This window comes from Macaca mulatta, chromosome 7 (genome assembly GCF_049350105.2).
Source record: "Macaca mulatta isolate MMU2019108-1 chromosome 7, T2T-MMU8v2.0, whole genome shotgun sequence".
Classification (NCBI taxonomy): Eukaryota; Metazoa; Chordata; class Mammalia; order Primates; family Cercopithecidae; genus Macaca; species Macaca mulatta.
Genome location: NC_133412.1, coordinates 140,484,040 through 140,503,806, shown reverse-complemented (window position 1 = coordinate 140,503,806; position 19,767 = coordinate 140,484,040). Strand labels below are relative to the sequence as shown.

Sequence of the window (19,767 nt, the reverse complement as noted above, 5' to 3'; positions counted from 1 at the left end):
AATTCTCCTGTGGCTTCTTAAAGCCCTGGAATGTACTGGCCTTAGTTAAAATGCCTACAAAAGTGCAGATGATTTTAGTTTAGCATTTGTTAAAAAGAAATCGAGAAAACAACGGACACATAATTTGTTGTGTGGCATCAGTTATCTGAAACGGGAAGAATATAGATCAGGAATAGGAATGGAAAGCTGAACTGCAGTGGCAGGTGTATATACGTAAGAAACTTTGTTGGTGTATGATTTATGACCTTTGGGAGATGTATAGCAGAAAAAAAGGAGAAATGAAGAGAAACAAAGTATGTTATATATTTGCCAACAATTCACATGCTGCCTCAGTGTCCTCAAATCCCAGGCTGCACATAAGGTCCATTTGCCTGAATATTACATAACTCCTTCTCCAGAAAACTTCCAAGTTAACAGCCTTGCGTTGTCCATCTTTAATACACTTAGTTGTTGGTTTTAATAATTAAGGAAACAGGACCTACCTATATCTGTGCCAACAGGGGGCACTACCCCACTGTAAAGAACAAATCAAAAGGTATTTTGTGTTGTGCCTGGAGGATCCAATGGTCTTGATTTTGGCAAAAACTTGAAGGGTGGTCTTTACATGTGTGGAAACCTTGAGTGGCAGAGCAAATACCAATAGAAATTGCTCAGTGGCTTTTAAAATTTGAAATATAATTTTACTTTTATTTTTACAATACAGTGTACAGTATGACATCTCAAAATAACAGAGTGCAGATACAGGATAAGAGTACAAAGGGGGATTAACAACAGATGTCAGAAGGTTACCTTTATTAAGGCTAAATCCCTGCTTTATATTTTCCACACATTCACAAAATTACATTCAAATCATTCCTTATCAATACTTATTTCTTAGGCCATGAGAAAAGGAAAATAATCCAGACATTTGATTTTCATAGAAAGCAAATCTGGATTAGTCTAAATAATATTCTCCATCCATTTGTTCTGACAATGAAAATTTGAGAAATATATGCACCAACCTTAACACTTCCTTATTTGGATTTTCCAAGTACACTGCATTAGTTATTCATATCATTTCTATATTAAATGGGTAAGACCTCCCCCCCCAACAATGGGGTCTCCAGTCAGAACCACAGAGGGACAGGAAATAGAATTGGCCAGAGTGGCTGTACAACTAGGTGTACAGCAAGGCTTTTTTCCGTATTCTTTTGTGGAGGTCAGCAACAACTCACTTTTCACTTTAAGGACTGTGTTGAATATCAGCACATCCTTATCACTGGGATTTAGAAAAGTCTGGGACATTTCTATCATTGCTGATGAGGAAGGGGAGAATGATAGGACTTCACTGACCTTGAAATATTTATCACCTCAGACTTCCTAAAAGTACGGCATGGCATGGCCTCTGCCTTGGTACAAGATCTACTTGTTAAAGCCATGTTCCTGAATCTTGACAGCACATGGCCCTAGTGCAGGCCTAATGTCTACAGTGGGCACAAGAGCCACTCACTGACACTACCTACAACCTCACTCTAACTTAACATGAACTGCCAATAGTTTAGCTCTTAGAGTTGAAAACAGTTGTCAGTTACAATAAGCAGATCACAAAACTCCATTGTCAACCATAGACTGCCCTTCATTCCTGAGAAGTAAACTGGAAAACTGAAAAGATTAAGTGCTAAGTATATTCCTTAGCTTTTAAATGCCAAAAATCGGTGTGACCTGTGATTTTTCCTGGCTCTAAATTGGAGTATTTCAGAGCTGAAGAGACAGTATGTATGGCATTCCTTCCCTCAACCGAAAAATGTTATTTTCTTCCTAAGGAACATTATCTTGAAAATATTTCCACATAAAACACTCTCCAGCCAACTTAATAGGCCATGCAAATTTGAACAAAAAGGCAACATATAAACTGTCTACATTTGTTCAAATAAAATTACGTAGAAGAGGAAAAAAAATCAAATATATACATGACACAAATTACTCTTTAAACACAATTGCTTAATGTTAAATGATGTCAGTATTATTCCAGTGTTTAGCTCTGGGAATAGGAAATGCTGTAGCTAAAGTCACCATAAAAATAAAATCAAGGCATTCACATTTGAGGTTGTTTGTCACACATCACACTATCCTAAAGGCTTGAAAAGACTGCAAATTAAGTTTCCATGCCAATTATACATGTTGAATTTTAAAGCTACAGCTATAGAGACAGTACAAAAATCCTATTAGCTTAAATGTTTTTTATGATTTACCAAGCTGTTGCATTCTGGTCATGAGAGGCAGACCTTGTTAGGTTAAAAACCTATTTCTATATATGTAATACCTTTTTCTCTCTAATATTCTTTTCCTAAAATATTCAAATGACTTCCAGGTCTTCCTTTCCTTTTGATCTTAAAGTCAATTGTCATAGTATTTCCCAAGGACATATATAATTTTATTCAGATGCTAAACAAGTGTTTTCAATGACCATTTGTTGATTAAATATTAATATACAGTACAGCAGCTATATTCATCAACAGAATTCCAGTTTATTACCTATATATATGTAGCACAGTCATAGAATACTGTGCTCATACATAAAAATGCGAAAACTGTCAAATGTGCTGTCCTCCCATGTATATAAAAAACTATTAGCATCACGAGGAAGAAACTTTTTAACAGTCAATACAGATTATAATGAATACCTGCCATTCATAAAAATGTAACATACATCCTACTATACTATGCAGATGAGCTAGGTTAGTAAATCAGTTGAGACGACTTAAGAAAAAAAATTCAGAAAATCATAATTTAAAAAAGATCAGCATATTTTGTGTATCTTTAAGTAGATTATTAGAGTGTGTTGAGTGTAGAGTCTGATCCACAAAATTTGAGCAAAAAAACTGGTGCTTCTAATGGAATGTTTTTTGTTTTTTTAAGAATTAAAAGACATACAAATGAATTCAAGCCTAACAAAGCAGCTCCAACCCAAAGTGGCACCATTTTGTTTTTTATTTTTCCTTTTTAGGAAAGTATCTCTGATGACTAAATTAGTCTCCTAAGCAAATACTGCCTTGCCCAGTGCATAGAAGCACAATCCCTCTGCTCAATATTCCCAATGAAGTCATTTAAGTGTAAATGATTTAACACTTAAGTGTAATCACATCAATATTTGTGTGAGACATGGACACTTGTGTATACAAGTTTTTCACAGATACGACTAAGCAGAAAGGGTTTAGGTGAAAACAAAAGGTTTTAACAGGACAAAATGGAATGCTCTGTTGAAAGCTTCCATTTAGAATCCCAAAATGAGGCAAAAACCGCTAAAGCCATGTATAGAGAATAAAGGATGCTGTGCACAAACTGCCTAAGGGAACTGTCCTCTCACTAATTCAAGAGATCTAAGAACAGATCTACAGCTTATACTGCTGCCTTCCACCCTATCCTCAAACTTGCTGCAGTGTCGGGCAATCTTCCTACTGGCAGTTTTTGCCAGATCAAGTCCAACATGCCATAGAATGGATGTTTCTTTCACCTCAGCCAAGTGGACGGTACCCACTGAGGTTCAGTATCAAGTTTGTTAATTAACCTAAGCAATTCCTGATAGGCTTTATCAAGATCTGAATTCACAATTGCCGTATCAAAGTAGTGGCCATTGTTCTGCTCCATCTCTCTTGTCTTCTCAATGATTTCTCTCAATTCTTCAGGCTGCAAAGAGAAGATAAAAACTGTGAGATAATTCCTTTTCTAACCAAACAATATAGGATGAGTCAGAGATGGCCTTCCTTCTGTCTCTCCCAACCTCAGGAGCTCCTTTCCAACCCTGTCATGGCCACACTGGTTTCCTTTGCTTTGGCATCTTCAGGACTCACATTATGAACCATTTGGGACTCAATATATCCTGTTTTATACCACTATTTAGGTTTTCACATATATTGTCTTATCTCACCAACAAGACTACAAGCTTCAAGAACACAGACTGTTACTTTGAATTCCCTACAAACATTTGTTTTCAAACATTCTAGAACACTATAACCTCTTCCTAATAGTAACATCTTCTGTAACATGAAGTGAACCTTTCTTGTTGGAGCAAGGACCTAAAATGCCATCTACTTTTGGCTCTAGTAACGAGCCCTTGCCCTTTACTGTCTGCTGCAGACAGTTAAAAGTATCCTACCAAAGTTTGGGAAACTATATAGAACAGCCTACTTTAAAATACTGACTGAAGGAAAGGGCCATTCTGCAAAGATAAGCAGGCAGCAACGCTATGTGCAAAACTTATCCCAAACCCTCTAATTATCAGGCACATATGTTCCAGAAAGTGAAACTCACCCCAAATCACCCCTGCCAATGAAGACAACTAATTTAAACTCAAGACAAAATGTCTCAGATATAAAAGTCACACATCAGTACTATATTGGACCCACAGTACAAAAAAATTCATATCATTCAACTGTTTGAACTTCCGTAACAGTAAGAAAACATATTAAAAATATGACAACTCTGGCTAGTCCTGAGGCAGTTTTTTGCATGGCTCTCTAATTCTCATTCTGGAATGTTGTACATCTGAATATGGCACACAGAATCCTTTGTTCCCAGCAGGGAATCTACTTCACCACTGTAACTGAACACACTGACATTTTTGCTAAAACTCATGTCTACCAAAAGCTCGAGATTACTGAACATTCTAGGACTCCACAGAGAACTGAAACTTTGTGGTACTGGAGTTGAAATGAAAATGCTAAAGCCCCCAATCCACCTAGTTTTTATCAAATTTAAGGCATTATTTCATTTTATGCCAAAATACCTTATATCACTTATTTAGTACTTTATGTCTGAAGTCCTCTTTCAAATTACAATCCACGACTAAGATGAAACAAAATGTTTTAGCTCAAAATTTTTAGCTGAACTAGGCAAAACTGACAATAAGTTCATATTACCAGATAGCCACTCTCAAGCCTGTATACTAGCAGAACAGATTCAGAGATTCAGAATACAATTAGATAACTGGTTGGTTACATTTTGCACCCAGTGAGTGTTGCCCAGGCTGGAGTGCAGTGGCACGAACTCGGCCTCTTGAGTAGCCAGTACCACAGGCATGCACCACCACACCCGGCCAATTTTTTTTTTGTAGTTTTAGTAGAGACAGGATTTTACTATGTTGCCCAGGCTGGTCTTGAACTCCTGGCCTCAAGTGATCCGTCCACCTTGGCCTCTCAAAATGCTGGGATTACAGGCGTGAGCCACTGCACCTGGCCTTCTATATCAATTTAGTAAACTAAAAACAGTTTAGCAGTTTTTTATAAAGTTAAAACATACATTTATCTTTTCTTCTTTTTTGAGAAAGGGTCTTACTCTGTTGTCCAGGCTGGAGTGCAGTGGTGCAATCCCAGCTCACTGCAACCTCCACCTCCTGGGTTCAAGTGATTCTCCGGCCTCAGCCTCCCAAGTAGCTGGGACTACAGGTGCATGCCACCACACCCGGCTAATTTTTGTGCTTTTAGTAGAGATGGGGTTTCACTATGTTAGCCAGGCTGGTCTCAAACTCCTGACCTCAAGTGATCTGCCTGCCTCAGCCTCCCAAAGTGCTGGGATAACAGGCATGAGCCACTGTGCCCGGCCCTCAAAATTTTATCCAAATATTTTTTAACTTAAGAATGAATAAATTGTGCTATATTAGTATCATGGTATATTACTCAGCATTAAGAGAGAATGAACTGCTGTTAGACGCAACACAGATCAATCTCAAAAACATGCCGATCAAAAGCCAGACACAAACTTTAACAAACTGCATGCTTCTATTTATGTGAACTTCTAGAACAGACCAAACAAATCTATAGTGACAGCAGATTAGTGGTTGCCAGAAAGAAAGAATGGAGGGGCAGTAACTTCAAAGGGGCATAAGAAAACTATCTAGAGTAATAGAAATGTTCTAAATCTTGATAGGCATGGTGGTTACACAGGTATACATTTCCAAAACTTGCTGAATTATACAATTAAAATGCATGTATTTATTGTATGTGAAATATACTTCAGCAAAGAAAAAGAATCAGAAAGTTCTAATTAGAAAATTAAATATATTGCATATTGTTAAAACATTTTGGTCCTGCTTTGAAAATATATATAAGCTAGGACCTGTGGCACATGCCTATAGTCCCAGCTTATAGGACTGGCATGGGAGGGTCATTTGAGTCCAGGAGTTCAAGGCTTGCAGTGAGCTATGGTCATGCCACAGCACTCTAGTCTGGGTGACATAGAATCTCCTCTCAAAAACAAAACAAAACAAAAAAACAAAAAAAAACAGACCTAAAATTTAGGATGGCCAATTCTAAGTGAAGTAGATAAAAATTCCATTAGAACACTGCCAGAGACCAAACAAAAGAAAGATGCTGGCTGGGCACGGTGGCTCACGCCTGTAATCCCAACACTTTGGGAGGCAGAGGCGGCGGATCACGAGGTCAGGAGATCAAGACCATCCTGGCTAACACGATGAAACCCCATCTCTACTAAAAATAAAAAAAATAAAATAAAAAGAGCTGGGCATGGTGGCAGGTGCCTGTAATCCCAGCTACTCTGGAGGCTGCGGCAGGAGAATCGCTCAAGCCCAGGAGGCGGAGGCTGCAGTGAGCCGAGATTGCGCCACTGCACTTCAGTCTGGGTGACAGAGCAAGACTCCATCTCAAAAAAAAAAAAAAAAAAAAAAAGGTGCTTAACATGTTTTGGAATGGTCTATGGTCCTATGGTCCTTCATATAATAGCGAATCCTTGTTGGAAAAAAGGCCTAAAAAGAAATAAGGGTGCATGTTAGGAAGTGGAAAATTAGGCTGAACAGGAAGAATGGAGTACACTCTGGTCCTCAGTGTGCATCCTTTTCCTCGAACAATCATGGAGTTCCTGTTCTACCAAAGTAGTTATTGGACACTAAATTTTATATAGTATTAATCACGTTTCTCTTGTTATATTGTGATCCTCCTCAAGAACAGCCAGCGACCATGCTGCCTATTTCCTTTGTATCATTCCAAGTGCTATGGACAACAAATACTCTGACTCCAGTTACTTATGAATTTGTAGGTATATGGCGGAAATGAAAAAGGAGTGCAGTGCTACACTTTAACCAGCTAGCCTACTTAGCCTAGACAAAGCAACCAGAATTATGCTCATCATGTAGGATGGGAAGGTCATTTATGTCTGTAGCCTAAGACATTAAAAATTACTACCTCACATATAGATTGAATAAGAAATGTTGGCCGGGCGTGCTGGCTTATGCCCATAATCCCAGCACTTTGGGAGGCCGAGGCAGGTGGATCACAAGGTCAGGAGATTGAGACCACGGTGAAACCCCGTCTCTACTAAAAATACAAAAAATTAGCTGGGCACAGTGGCGGGCGCCTGTAGTCCCAGCTACTTGGGAGGCTGAGGCAGGAGAATGGCGTGAACCCGGGAGGCAGAGCTTGCAGTGAGCTGAGAACGCGCCACTGCACTCCAGCCTGGGTGACAGAGCGAGACTCTGTCTCAAAAAAAAAATAAATAAATAAATGTTAGGTAGACATAGAGTGAAAAAAGATATTTTGGAGGGTGAAGAGGAAGAGGAAGGGTTAATGTGTTGTGGTGGACAGTCAAGAATGAAAGGAAGCTGAGCGCGGTGGCTCACGCCTGTAATCCCAGCACTTTGGGAGACCGAGACAGGTGGATCACGAGGTCAGGAGATCAAGATCATCCTGGCTAACATGGTGAAACCCCATCTCTACTAAAAACACAAAAAAATTAGCCAGGCGTGGTGGCGGGTGCCTGTAGTCCCAGCAACTCGGGAGGGTGAGGCAGGAGAAAGGCGTGAACCTGGGAGGCGGAGCTTGCAGTAAGCTGAGACTGCGCCACTGCACTCCAGCCTGGGCGACAGAGCGAGACTCCATCTCAAAAAAAAAAAAAAAAAAAAAAAAAGAATGAAAGGAAGGCTGGGCATGGTGGCTTACACCTGCAATCCAAGCACTTTGGGAGGCTGAGGCAGGAGGGTTTCTTGAGGCCAGGAGTTCAATACCAACCTGGCAACACAGTGAGACCCTGTCTATACAAAATACATAAAAAATTAGCCAGGCATGGTGGTGCATGGCTATCGTCCCAGCCACTTGGACAGGCTGGGGTGAGAGGATCACCTGAGCCCAGAGTCTGAGCCTGCAGTGAGCCATGAACATGCCACTACACTCCAGGCTGGGCAATAGAGTTAGACCCTATCTCAAAACAACAATGACCAAAAAAAAAAACAAAAACAAAAAACAAAAAACAGAATCAAAAGAAAGGAATGTAAATATGCTTTTAATGACTATCTTTAAGGAGATTTAAAGGCACAGTCAATGAAATGAGGCAATCTGAGTAAGCCCTCTCAAAAATAGATCTATTTAATAAATAAGGAGCAAAAAAACAAGAACATGTACTTTGATACAGTAAGTCACTTGACAGAGTTATCATCTTACATAATTAAATAAAAGCTCAATGCTTTCTTATTAATAACATATATTATCATTCACTTAATTATCAATGTTTAATGTGACATGGACTACCTCAACCGTATCTAGTATAGATCTAAAATAATTTAAAAACATTTTTCTGTTCCAAACCATGTGAGAAGACCAAAGGGAGAAGAAAAGCAGAACATAAATTTTCAGTGGGATAAAAAGAAGAGAAAAGCAAGAACACTCAAATTTGGCTCCCTGAAAATGTGGAGTATCTACAGAGAAAAGTCAGTAATCCTGAAGAGTTGGCTGATAACTTTGGTGGCAGTCACATCTCCCTAGAAATGTCACAGACCCATGTGAAGAAGCTCAAAAGTTACCATATGTAGACGCCCCAACTTTGGAAAGCTGCCATAGTCCAACCCAGTGGCAACCATGGCAATTTTTGGGCAAGTAATATTACAGAAAGAATAATCAGTTTGAAAGCTCAAGCTAATGGAGCTTTTAAGCACCAGGACAAATTAGACCAGGACTGTTTCATGTTTACCTTCAATGGAATAGTACAATAGTGTGAAAACTTTACCTTTGGATTTTTGCCTTCTTTGGCCAATAATGCCCGAAGTCTTTCTTGTGAAGGGGGTGCAATGAAGATAATATATGGTTTCAAATCTGAATTCCGAAGAGTCTTCAATGACTGTAAAGAAGAGATATTTTGATTTTTAAAATAATTTGCATCATTTAATTACTTCCTAATAATACTGATTGGATATATATATTAGATTAAGCGACTTGCTCTGTTGCCTAGGCTGGAATGCAGTGGTGTGATCACAGCTCTCTGCAACCTCAATCTGCTGCACTCAAGTGACCCTCTCACCTCAGCATCCTCAGTAGCTAGAACCATAGGCATGCACTACCCTGTCTGGCTAACTTTTTACTTTTTTGTAGAGACAGGATCTTGCTTTGCTGCCCAGGCTGGTCTTGAACTCCTGGCCTCAAGCAATGCTCCTGCCTTGGCCTCCCAAAGTGCTGGGATTATAGGCATGAGCCACTGCACCTGGCCCAATTCACAATATTTTTAAGATCCTACCATTCACTGTAAGAATATACTGTGAAGCTATATATATATATATATCTCTCTCTCTCTCTCTCTCTGTGTGTATATATGTGTATATATATACACACACATACATACATATATATATCTGTGTGTATATATACATATTATATATATTATATACATAATTATTTTAGCTTGCTCTTTTATGTAATGAAATATAAGTGAATGATACTGAAGGATGACAACTGTGATATTAAAATACCTTGCTAATAAGATCACATACAGATTACAATAACCATATTAAAAATCCATTTTGGAGGAATTAGAATCATACAAGTTGCCTTACTATGTGCCAGACACTAAATATAAGCAAAATCAGAGAACATAACTTCACATGTGCAAAAGACAATTCAAGAAAAGCACATCTAAGAAAAAGACGACTATGTTTGAATCTGGAGATTGCAGTTTTCACTTTGTTACCAATGCATGACTCTGTGTGCTCAAACTGAAGTGCTCTATCAAAATGGAGATTATAGGAATATGCCGTTTCTATCTAAAAACATTAAGATGATTAAAACAATATGCTGAGTTCTTTGTTGAAATCTGTTAGCTATTTTTCTTGGAGAAGTAAGAATTTTAAAAACCTGTTTGCCCAAATAATATAAAGAATTCTAAAGAAATTTAGTAAAAATATGTATACTTCTCTTAAATCAAAAATGTATAACTGAAAGAGTATAGAGCCTAAGCGCATTCGTCCACTAAAACACAAACAAAAATCCCTAATTACTATTTTAGAATACCGATTTTAGAATCAATTCTCCTTTACGTACATCTCTTTAATGACCACTGACTATGTTGCCTGATTTGACATGAGCAGCAGCCACATTAAGGAAAGTTATATGCTAAAGCTGTATGGTCTACAAAAATTAAAAAATTTTCCATAACATTTGGAGTTTCTTAAAAACTCCAAAATTTCTAAAATTAGTTTTTTTGTTGTTTTGTTTTTATTTTTAAGACAGGGTCTCACTCTGCTCGCTCTGTCACCCAGGTTGGATCCAGTGCAGCTCACTACAATCTCTGCCTCCCTGGCTCAGGCGATTCTCCCATCCCAGCCTCCCAAGTAGCTGGGACCACAGGTGCATGCCACCACGCCTGGCTAATTTTTTAAATTTTTGGTAGAGATGGGGTTTTGCCATGTTGCCCAGGCTGGTCTGGAATTCCTGAGCTCAAGTGATCCACCCACATTGGCATCCTAAAATTAACATTTTTAAATAGAAAGCTAAGAGGCACTAGTTAGTAATTTTATGCTTTTGCTTAGTCTGCCAAATAACTGAAACTAAAGTTTCATTATTTTCATACAACCAAGCATTCACTGTGATACTTGTTAATATTTGAACAGTGGTATTTAAACCATAAAAATAATCTTGAAGTTTTCTAATTTTTCTCATATCAGAATCAGAAAAGGGAAATTCTTTTACAGACTCAAATTAAAGTACTACCAGTACTATATTTACTGTATTTTAAGTTTCAGAACATACATACAAGTATATATACAAGCTAAACATCTCTAATCCAAAAATCTGAAATGCAAAATCTGAAACTTTCTGAGCAGTGACATGATGGCACAAGTGGAAAATGTCACCCCTGGCCTCATGTGATGGGTCATAGTCAAAACACAGGAGCAGACAGTTTATTCAATATCCCCAGGAAAAATAAAATTACCTTCAGGCCAAGTAAATAAGGTATATATAAGATAAATGAATTTCATTTCAGACTTGGGTCCTATCCTCAAGATAGCTCATTATATATATGCAAATATTCTAAAACCTGAGAAATCCTAAAATTCAAAACACTCTGGTCTCAAGCATTTTGAACAAGAAATAGTCAAACTGTTTATGTAAGTATGTATATGTTTTCCCCTCGGAGTAAAGTGAAAGAGATTTAGTAACCTGTGTGATTTCACATAGTAAATCAGTGAGAAAAACCATATGAGAACTTAATTAGTTCACACTGTTCTTGGACGAAAATAGAGTTTCCACTAGGACGAAAATAGAGTTTCCACTAGATTACTCTGTATGACATGCCCTCTAAGTTCAAACCCTAAAACAAAATTCTAGCTTTACCTGTGTACGAAGACTTAAAAGACATATTTTGCCAGAGTTGATCACTTGCCGTACAGAATCTATGCTAGTTCCATACAAATTCTTCTCAAATTCACCATGCTCAATGAACTTGCCAGCTGCTATGTCTGCCTCGAATGCTTGCCGAGAAACAAAGTGGTAATCTCTACCAGCTACTTCTTGGTCTCGCCTACTCCGAGTTGTATCTAGGCAAACAAAACCAGACAAAAATAATGGGCATGGCTTAGATAGAGGACAGGGGATAATTCTGCTAGTCAGAAAGAATTTTTATTTTGTAACACAGATTATAAAATAATAAACTGAGAAAATGCTAAGCACCTACATGTTTAACATTGTTTTTATTTTTTATAGATTGAAAAATGAACAAAAATGTGTTTGTAGTATCTCAGTAATAGTTATATTTAATTATCTTAATACATTTTATGCTTACACTTCAAGTTACTTCATCCTGCATTTAAAACACTACTACTCATCTTCTCCTAAAGTTTATTTCCATAAGATTAGGTACTATATAATCTTAGAACTTCTGTTTTCAGATTATGCCTAAGTTTCTATCTTCAGTATCACTTTAAAGAAGCAGGAACTGATTCCCTATGGAACACGAAATTGTAAGGGGCCCAAACTGAAATTTGTTTAGAAAATAGTACATAATCGAAGGACAAATTAAAATTTCTTAATAATGACTATTTTTAATTTAAAAATTGTCAAAATATTTGGTTAAGCAAAGTTCCTCTTTCACTGACAACACTGTTTTAATGAAATGAATAAAAAATTTCCCTACATAATGTAGTTAGGTTCTGAGCTGGTAAACTGAAAAGCACAGGAAAATGGGAATGCATTCAAACTTACGAGGCACTGCAGATGCAAAGCGGTCCTTTTCTTTGTTCATGAGCCTCTGACGCAATTCATTCTGGCCACAGTTCTGTGGACCAATCAAGATGATAGGTCTCTTCCTATTTGCTGGCTGATGATAAAGTGACATTTCCTCATAGGTTAAGATCTCCTCATTGTCATAATCTTTGGGGGAAAAAAAGTTAAGCCCTTCAGACAAAATTATTGCCATGTAATAAAGATATAAATACTCGTAGATCTTCCCCCCAAAATTAGAAAAAAGCACAATGTATTGTCTTTACATCCTTACTAGGGTACCATGAAAATGAATCAGACAACAATATAATACTCCTTCTATTAATTTTTATCTTATTTCATACTTGAAATGAAAAATTCATGCTTGAATGTCTAATACAATATAATTATACTGATTCTTACACTGAACAGCTAATTTGTAGTCAATACTTTGAATAAGGATGGAGTACCAGGGAATGAACTATTAATAATAATATCTGTCATTTTTGTAAAATGCAGATATTAATATTCTACTTAAGGTACTTAAGAAGGTTGTTTTAAGAATCAGACATAATGTATACGCTGAATACAATGGCTGGCATAGACCGACATTTACATATAGTGGCTACAACTAGTGTTATCAGAGAAAGCTGGAATACTTTCCTATAGTTCACCCATGGCCCATAAGCTGCATGCAGCCCAGGACAGCTTTGAATGCGGCCCAACACAAATTTGTAAACTTTCTTAAAACATTGTGAGATTGTTTTGCAATTTTTTTTTTTTTTTTTTTTTTAGCTCATCAGCTATCTCTAGTGTTAGTGTATTTTATGTGTGGCCCCAGACTATTCTTCTCCTAATGTGCCCCAGGGAAGCCAAAAGATTGGACACCCCTGTTAGTTGTATAACTTGAAAACAGGCCACACCCATGCTATCTACGCTTTCTGCATTTATGTTTACTTTACTCTGGAATGCTAACCCAGAGTCATGAATCGAAATGAGGTATAAATTATGACAAGTGGGGTAACATTCCTAAAGCCCATAATCCAGATGAAACCAGAGATGTCAAGTGGTATGAACAAAAGCAGACAACTAGTAGTCTCCCAAGTCCTCACTCATATTACTTCTCCTGACTGTGAAGGAGCATCAGATGTGAAGCCAGACACCCTCAGCTCTATTTCCATGAGGTTGGCGGACCATCTTAGGCTTGTCAATGCTCAGCACAAAGCCTGGCATAGAGCAGGAGCTCAAACTGTATTTGTTTAAATTCCAGCTCAACCAATCAAGTATTAGTTGTTAAGAATTTCAGCAAATCACTTTAATATCTAAACTTGAATCTACTACTCTGTAACCTCAAGGAGTTTGTGAGAACAAAATCATATAGTTACTGCCCTGGAATACACTAGTTATTATGAATTCTAGTTATTTACTTAAAAATACTCATGATAATGACACCATCATAAACAGCAAATGTAATTCCTTCTCCTCTCAAAATGATTTTCTCTGAAAAATCCATTCTAATATGTATAATCAAGACTGTGGTAGCATTTTAATTTATAGACTTGGTGTGTATATCCATAGGGTTCAGATTTGCCACGTTTTCTACAGTACAGTAGCTCTTACAGCTGGACTAGTTAACTTTAGTCTGTTTCAAAAAATAAAAGAGATATTAATCACAGAGGATAAAATTTAGAACTCATTGAATCTTTTTAGTCACCTAATCTGTCAATTAGCATTAAAGGATGTTTATTTTAGAAAAAAATTTATTAAAGTTGATCAAATCTCATTTCGATTTTATGGAATATTATAATAATCTATAATGTTTTATCTTTATTAGTTTAATGTATGCTGCCCCAAAATATTTCAAATTCTTGAGAGAATAGCCTTATAAATTGCATAAGAAGGAATGCCTTTGTTTTATTATTTGGCTTGCTTCTAATGCGAACCAAACAGAAGTAGCAAACTCAAATGCCCATAAAAGCAAACCAAGGAGGTAACAAAATCAGTAAATCAGGTTGGGTTAATAAAACACTGGGAGTGGTAGAGACTGTAAAACTAGACACCAGATGCTTGAGCAATAGTCATCACTCAGGTCCAGCAGACTCTCGTCACCTGGGAATACTAGCATACTAGCCCAACATTATCAGAGCTTTTGATTTTAAGAGAAGCTACAACTTTTGAGCTTTTACATCTTAGCAATCAATCAAAATAAAAACTAAAATTCTCTCGTGTGTCTGACTTAGCCAGCAGGTAGTGGGTTCTCAGGAATGAGTTGCTTCTGTGACATGAGCTATTGTAGAGGAAATATTTTTTACTTCAAGAATTTCTGTAAGAATTTGTTAGAAGTACACTTTTTGCAAAGAGTTTAAGTAGAAAAAAACTACAGGAAACTATCAATTTAATACTACATATGCTAAATAGTACTTGCATTTTTATATGAGTTTTCCCCATAATTCAAAACACTGCTTTACTCACAGGATTCCGAAAGAAAATACTTTCTACTACATGATTTTCTCAAGCACATATTTAACATTAAGGTACAAAACAGGACTAGATTTAGACTCCTTTCAGATATAATTCCACCTATCCCTGAGAGTAGAACTTACCATCATTTTTATTGGCATTATATAAAACCTTTTTCCTCTTCTTTTTATTCTTCTTTGCACACCATAGTTTTCCTGTTGAGCAATCATAAACATAACTATAAATGTGTTCCCTTGAACAAAGCCACATAACTCAAATTGAAGAACTCTACTTATTCATTCATTCATTCTTTAAATTTTTTTGCAGACACAAGGTCTTGATATGGTGGCCAGGCTGGTCTTGAACTCCTAGCCTCAAGCAATCCTCCCGCCTCAGCCTCCCAAAGTGCTGGGATTACAGATGCGAACCACCGCACCCAGCTTGTTTTTAATTTACTTTTATAAATACTTATTACACTGTTTGTATACAGACTATTTTTCAGGAAAGTATTTATAATTTTCCATTAACTACACAGTATAGACAGATAATCTTTAATACTTAAATCTTATCCTTTCTTTACAGTTCTAAGATAATCAGTTTTGCCTCCTGTATCACTCTTTCCACGAGTACTTCTTTCTTCACAGTTCTAACATGCAGATTTACGCATGGCTCCAGATGAAGACCCAAGAAATCTCTTACTAATGTCAAATACAAGTGTCTAACCTGATTTTTCTGGCTCCTTATCTTCTTCTATGGTTTGCTTCATGGCTTCCCTTTGCTGCTGAAAGCTTTTCCCTTAATAGCAGAAAGAAAAAGAAGGGTAAAATACTCAAGATAAAAGGATAAAAAAATTTTTTTTAATCAAGAAGGGAAAACACTAGACGTATCTCTTCATTTATATTCCCTTCCAAATCCTTTTGCCAACACAGGAGTAATGTCAGCTATGATGCACCTCCAAATTTTTCAAATATTAACTCTGCTCAATCAATCCGATATATATTATTGGAATATATATCATCTATTATTTAAAAATTTAATAGTTCAACTTTTTAAAAGGTTTCATTGTGCATTTACTTTGTGGAAAAGTACTATCCTGGATCTTACAATGGTTCTAGTCCTTTAGAATTATCTCAAATTAAGCATATTGATTCTAGCAGTTAACTTTTCCAGAACAACATGTGGGCATTCATCATATATTCAATTCCATATTCAATTCCAAGAAACCATTCAGTATATTCCCTTGCATGCATTATTTTCAATCCCTCTTCTTGTGTGTATGTATATGTGCTGGTCATTTTTTATTTCTGCCTTTAAGTTACCAATTTATACATGGAAAACATGCTTTTCCTTACAAAATTAATATTTTAATACAAGAGGCTTTCAAGGTTCCTGACCTTGAAAGATGTTTTCTTTTCAGACCTCTACCTTAAAATCAAATATGTCTTTTCCTATAGGATACAAGTGGCTTTACTTAGAAAATTCTGAATTACGTTGAGGTTCCACTTTTATACTTAATTTTTAAATCTAATTTTTTCAGAGTAAAGCCAGAGATTCTTAAAAATCAATAAGCAAATTATATACAAATTGGGATAATCTGTAGAACTTAGTGCATTTCATAAGCGTACTAACAAAGAGATTAATACTGAGTTCGATACACATAAGAAGCATTAAAGGAAGCCTGGTTATCTTTTGAGATGGAGTCTCGCTCTGTCACCCAGACTGGAGTGTCGTGGCACCATCTCGGCTCACTGCAACCTCCGCCTCCCGGGTTCAAGGGATTCTCATGCCTCAGCCTCCTGAGCAGCTGGGATTACAGGTGCCCGCCACCACACCTGGCTAACTTTTGTATTTTCAGTAGAGACACGGTTTTACCATGTTGGCCAGGCTGGTCTTGAACTCCTGACCTCAGGTGATCCTCCCTGCTTGGCCTCCCAAAGTGCCGGGATTAGAGGCATGAGCCACTGTGCACGGCCAAGACTGTATTCTTAGTAAAACAAGTAACTATTACTAGAAGGAAAATTTTAAGAGTATTAAAATTTAAAGGACCAGGCGCAGTGGCTCACACCTGTAATCCCAACACTTTGAGAGGCTGAGGCGGGCGGATCACGAGGTCAGGAGATCAAGACCATTCTGGCTAACACGGTGAAATCCCATCTCTACTAAAAATACAAAACATTAGCCAGGCGTGGTGGCAGGCACCTGTAGTCCTAGCTGCTCAGGAGACTGAGGCAGGAGAATGGCACGAACCTGGGAGGGGGAGCTTGCAGTAAGCTGAGATTGCACCACTGCACTCCAACCTGGGTGACAGAGCGAGACTCCATCTCAAAAAAAAGAAAAAAAAAATTTTTAAATAAGTATTTAACCAATTTTTAAAAATCAAGAACAGAGTAATTTTAATCATTTACATATTAAAAATTTAAAACATTACCATGATGTACTTCTGTGGTACATTTTTATAGTATGAACTATAGGCTATTCTGAAATAGAGGCAGAAATTAATGAGAGATAGAAATGATTTTCTTTTTCTTTGTCTGAGACTGCTCTGTTACACTGGCGTGATCAAAGCTCACTGCAGCCTCAACCTTCCAGGCTCATGCAATCCTCCCACCTCAGCCTCCTGAGTAGCTGGGACTACAGGTACACACAACCATGGCCAGCTAATTTTCAAATTTTTTGTAGAGACAGGGTCTCACTATGTCAGCTATGCCACTATGTGGCCCAGGCCAGTCTCAAACTCCTGGGCTCAAGTGATCCTCCTGCCTCAGCCTCCCAAAGTGCTGGGATTACAGGTGTGAGCCACCAGGGACAGCCTCATAATGACCTCTTAAAACATCCATCGAATTCTGATGGAAAGCCATCGTCAAACTCTAAGGTGGATCTTTATTCTTATAAAAAGACTTAGAAATGTCATCACTGGAAACTACATACTTTCAGAAAATCAATCTATCAACAAACACTAGTTCTAAACATTTATGGGCTAAAGTTTGGCATGGTAAGAAGACACCATACTGATATTTGGCACAAGCCTGAGGCAGAAACACAATGGCTACCCAACACTTCAAGATTCTAGAGAAATGTCCTGTAACTGTTACTCTGAAGAATCAAGGGTATGAACATCATCCTCTAAAATAAATGTAAGAAGTCCATTCCTCTTTCCTTAAAATATGACTGACATAGACAATATCTGTTTCTAGCTTTTAAGTTTTAAAGTGAGAAATCTGAAGCTTTCTGTGACCTTACACTCAAAAAGAATAAATGTAAATATAATGTTGAAATCTCTTGTTACCCAGAAAAGTCTCTTTGGCTTAGTTACAGAGATAAAAGAGATTCCTTATAACTTATTCTAAAATCTTCCCCTATTCCTGCTACATATCTGATAGTCAATATTTCTCAGTCTTTTTTTTCATGCCCTCCTTTTCCTCTTTTCTCCTAAACTCTTGCTTGTAGTCAAATCCAGTGTAAGGCTAAGTCTATAGCCAAATCTGTTATGCTTAAAATCTTCAGGTATGAGTAGGAGGGATGATCGCTAAAAAATGTTGTAGGTAAAAGATAAGGCCCAAAAACATTACAGCGAAGGATTGAAAGGTCTAATTCAGAAACAGCAGTTCTGGCAGAACTATTTTTTTTACTTTTTTTTTTGTTTGTTTTCTGAGAACTTTTTAAATCACCTTTTATTCATTAATTTAACATATATTATCTGGATTTAAAATAAATAAGACTTGGCTTCTGAACTCAAGAAGTTTACAAACAGAATATATGGTAGAAAGAATTATAACAGAGACAGTATAATAAAAGTATTATAAAGTAGGGCACACAGAAGAAAAACATATACATAAGTGTTAATGGATACACTTTCAAGTAAAGTATGGAAGCGAAGTTTATCTCAGCACCAGGCAAAGTGCCTTACATGGGGCAGCCATAGTAGCACTTATTAACAAATAAATGGATGAATTGTTATCCTTTTCCCCTATATCCCTATTTTTATCATCCTGTATGTACTCCTTGCCTTCTGTGATAGCTTATTATACTTCCCTTAGTTCTGCTCTCCTTTCTCCATCCTACTCCCATCCTGGGAACTCTAAGAGCCATTTGTAGAAAATAATTATATCTACTACAGTCATGCATTGCATAACAACATTTCAGTCAACAACAAACCATATATATGATGGTAGTTGGAGGAATAGGCTATACCACATAGCCTAGGTGTATAGCAGGCTATATCATCTAGGTTTGTGTAAATACACTCAAAGATGTTTGCACAGCAATGAAATCACCTAACGGCACATTTCTCAGAACATATCCCTGTCGTTAAGTGATGCATGACTGTACTTTGTTCTATTTTGTATCATCTTAACTCTCAGAAACATGTCCCCTTAATAATCTTAATCTATAATGTAAGCTAAAGTTTTAGTTTAGTCTAAATGAGGGATAGTTTCATCAATAAAAAATTTGGAGCATCCTATTTCTGCCCTAAGATCACATTTGGTATAATATATTCTATGTTGTTACTTTTCCTGATTCCTTACAAAGTTATGCACCTTTCCTTCTCAAAAACCATGTTGATGCCCCAATTAATGTCATAGTATAGTATATAGTATAATACAAGTTGTGTTGCCTCGATAATAGGGTCATCTTAATAGGTATACAGGGAATGTAGTACAATATGGGATTGGCTGAAGTTATACATAATTCCATTCTAAAGGCCAAAGAATTGGCCACATTCTATTTAAGATACTTATGCTGCAGGTACAACATAAAAACCCAACTACATGAAAAAGTAACTGGAAGACTTTATTAAGAGGCATGAAAAAGTGAGTTTTTCTTTGTGAAAGCTTGCATTTTGAGTGTTCTTTTAATA

At 37.0% G+C, this 19,767-nt stretch overlaps 1 protein-coding gene across 10 annotated transcripts in view; it reads right to left on the bottom strand.

Annotated features, from left to right (window-relative positions):
- Window positions 1-658: 658 nt before the first annotated feature.
- PALS1 (protein associated with LIN7 1, MAGUK p55 family member) overlaps window positions 659-19,767 on the bottom strand; it is a 93,887-nt gene continuing 74,778 nt past the window's right edge. For all 10 annotated transcript variants that reach the window (XM_015143958.3, XM_015143959.3, XM_077941195.1 and 7 more), the window contains 6 exons: window positions 15,633-15,704; window positions 15,053-15,124; window positions 12,453-12,620; window positions 11,586-11,788; window positions 8,989-9,099; window positions 659-3,666 (listed from right to left, as the gene is read on the bottom strand). In XM_015143958.3, the coding sequence (XP_014999444.3) occupies window positions 3,490-3,666; window positions 8,989-9,099; window positions 11,586-11,788; window positions 12,453-12,620; window positions 15,053-15,124; window positions 15,633-15,704 (803 nt within the window). In that variant the 3' untranslated portion in view covers window positions 659-3,489. The remainder of the gene's footprint in view (window positions 3,667-8,988; window positions 9,100-11,585; window positions 11,789-12,452; window positions 12,621-15,052; window positions 15,125-15,632; window positions 15,705-19,767) is intronic.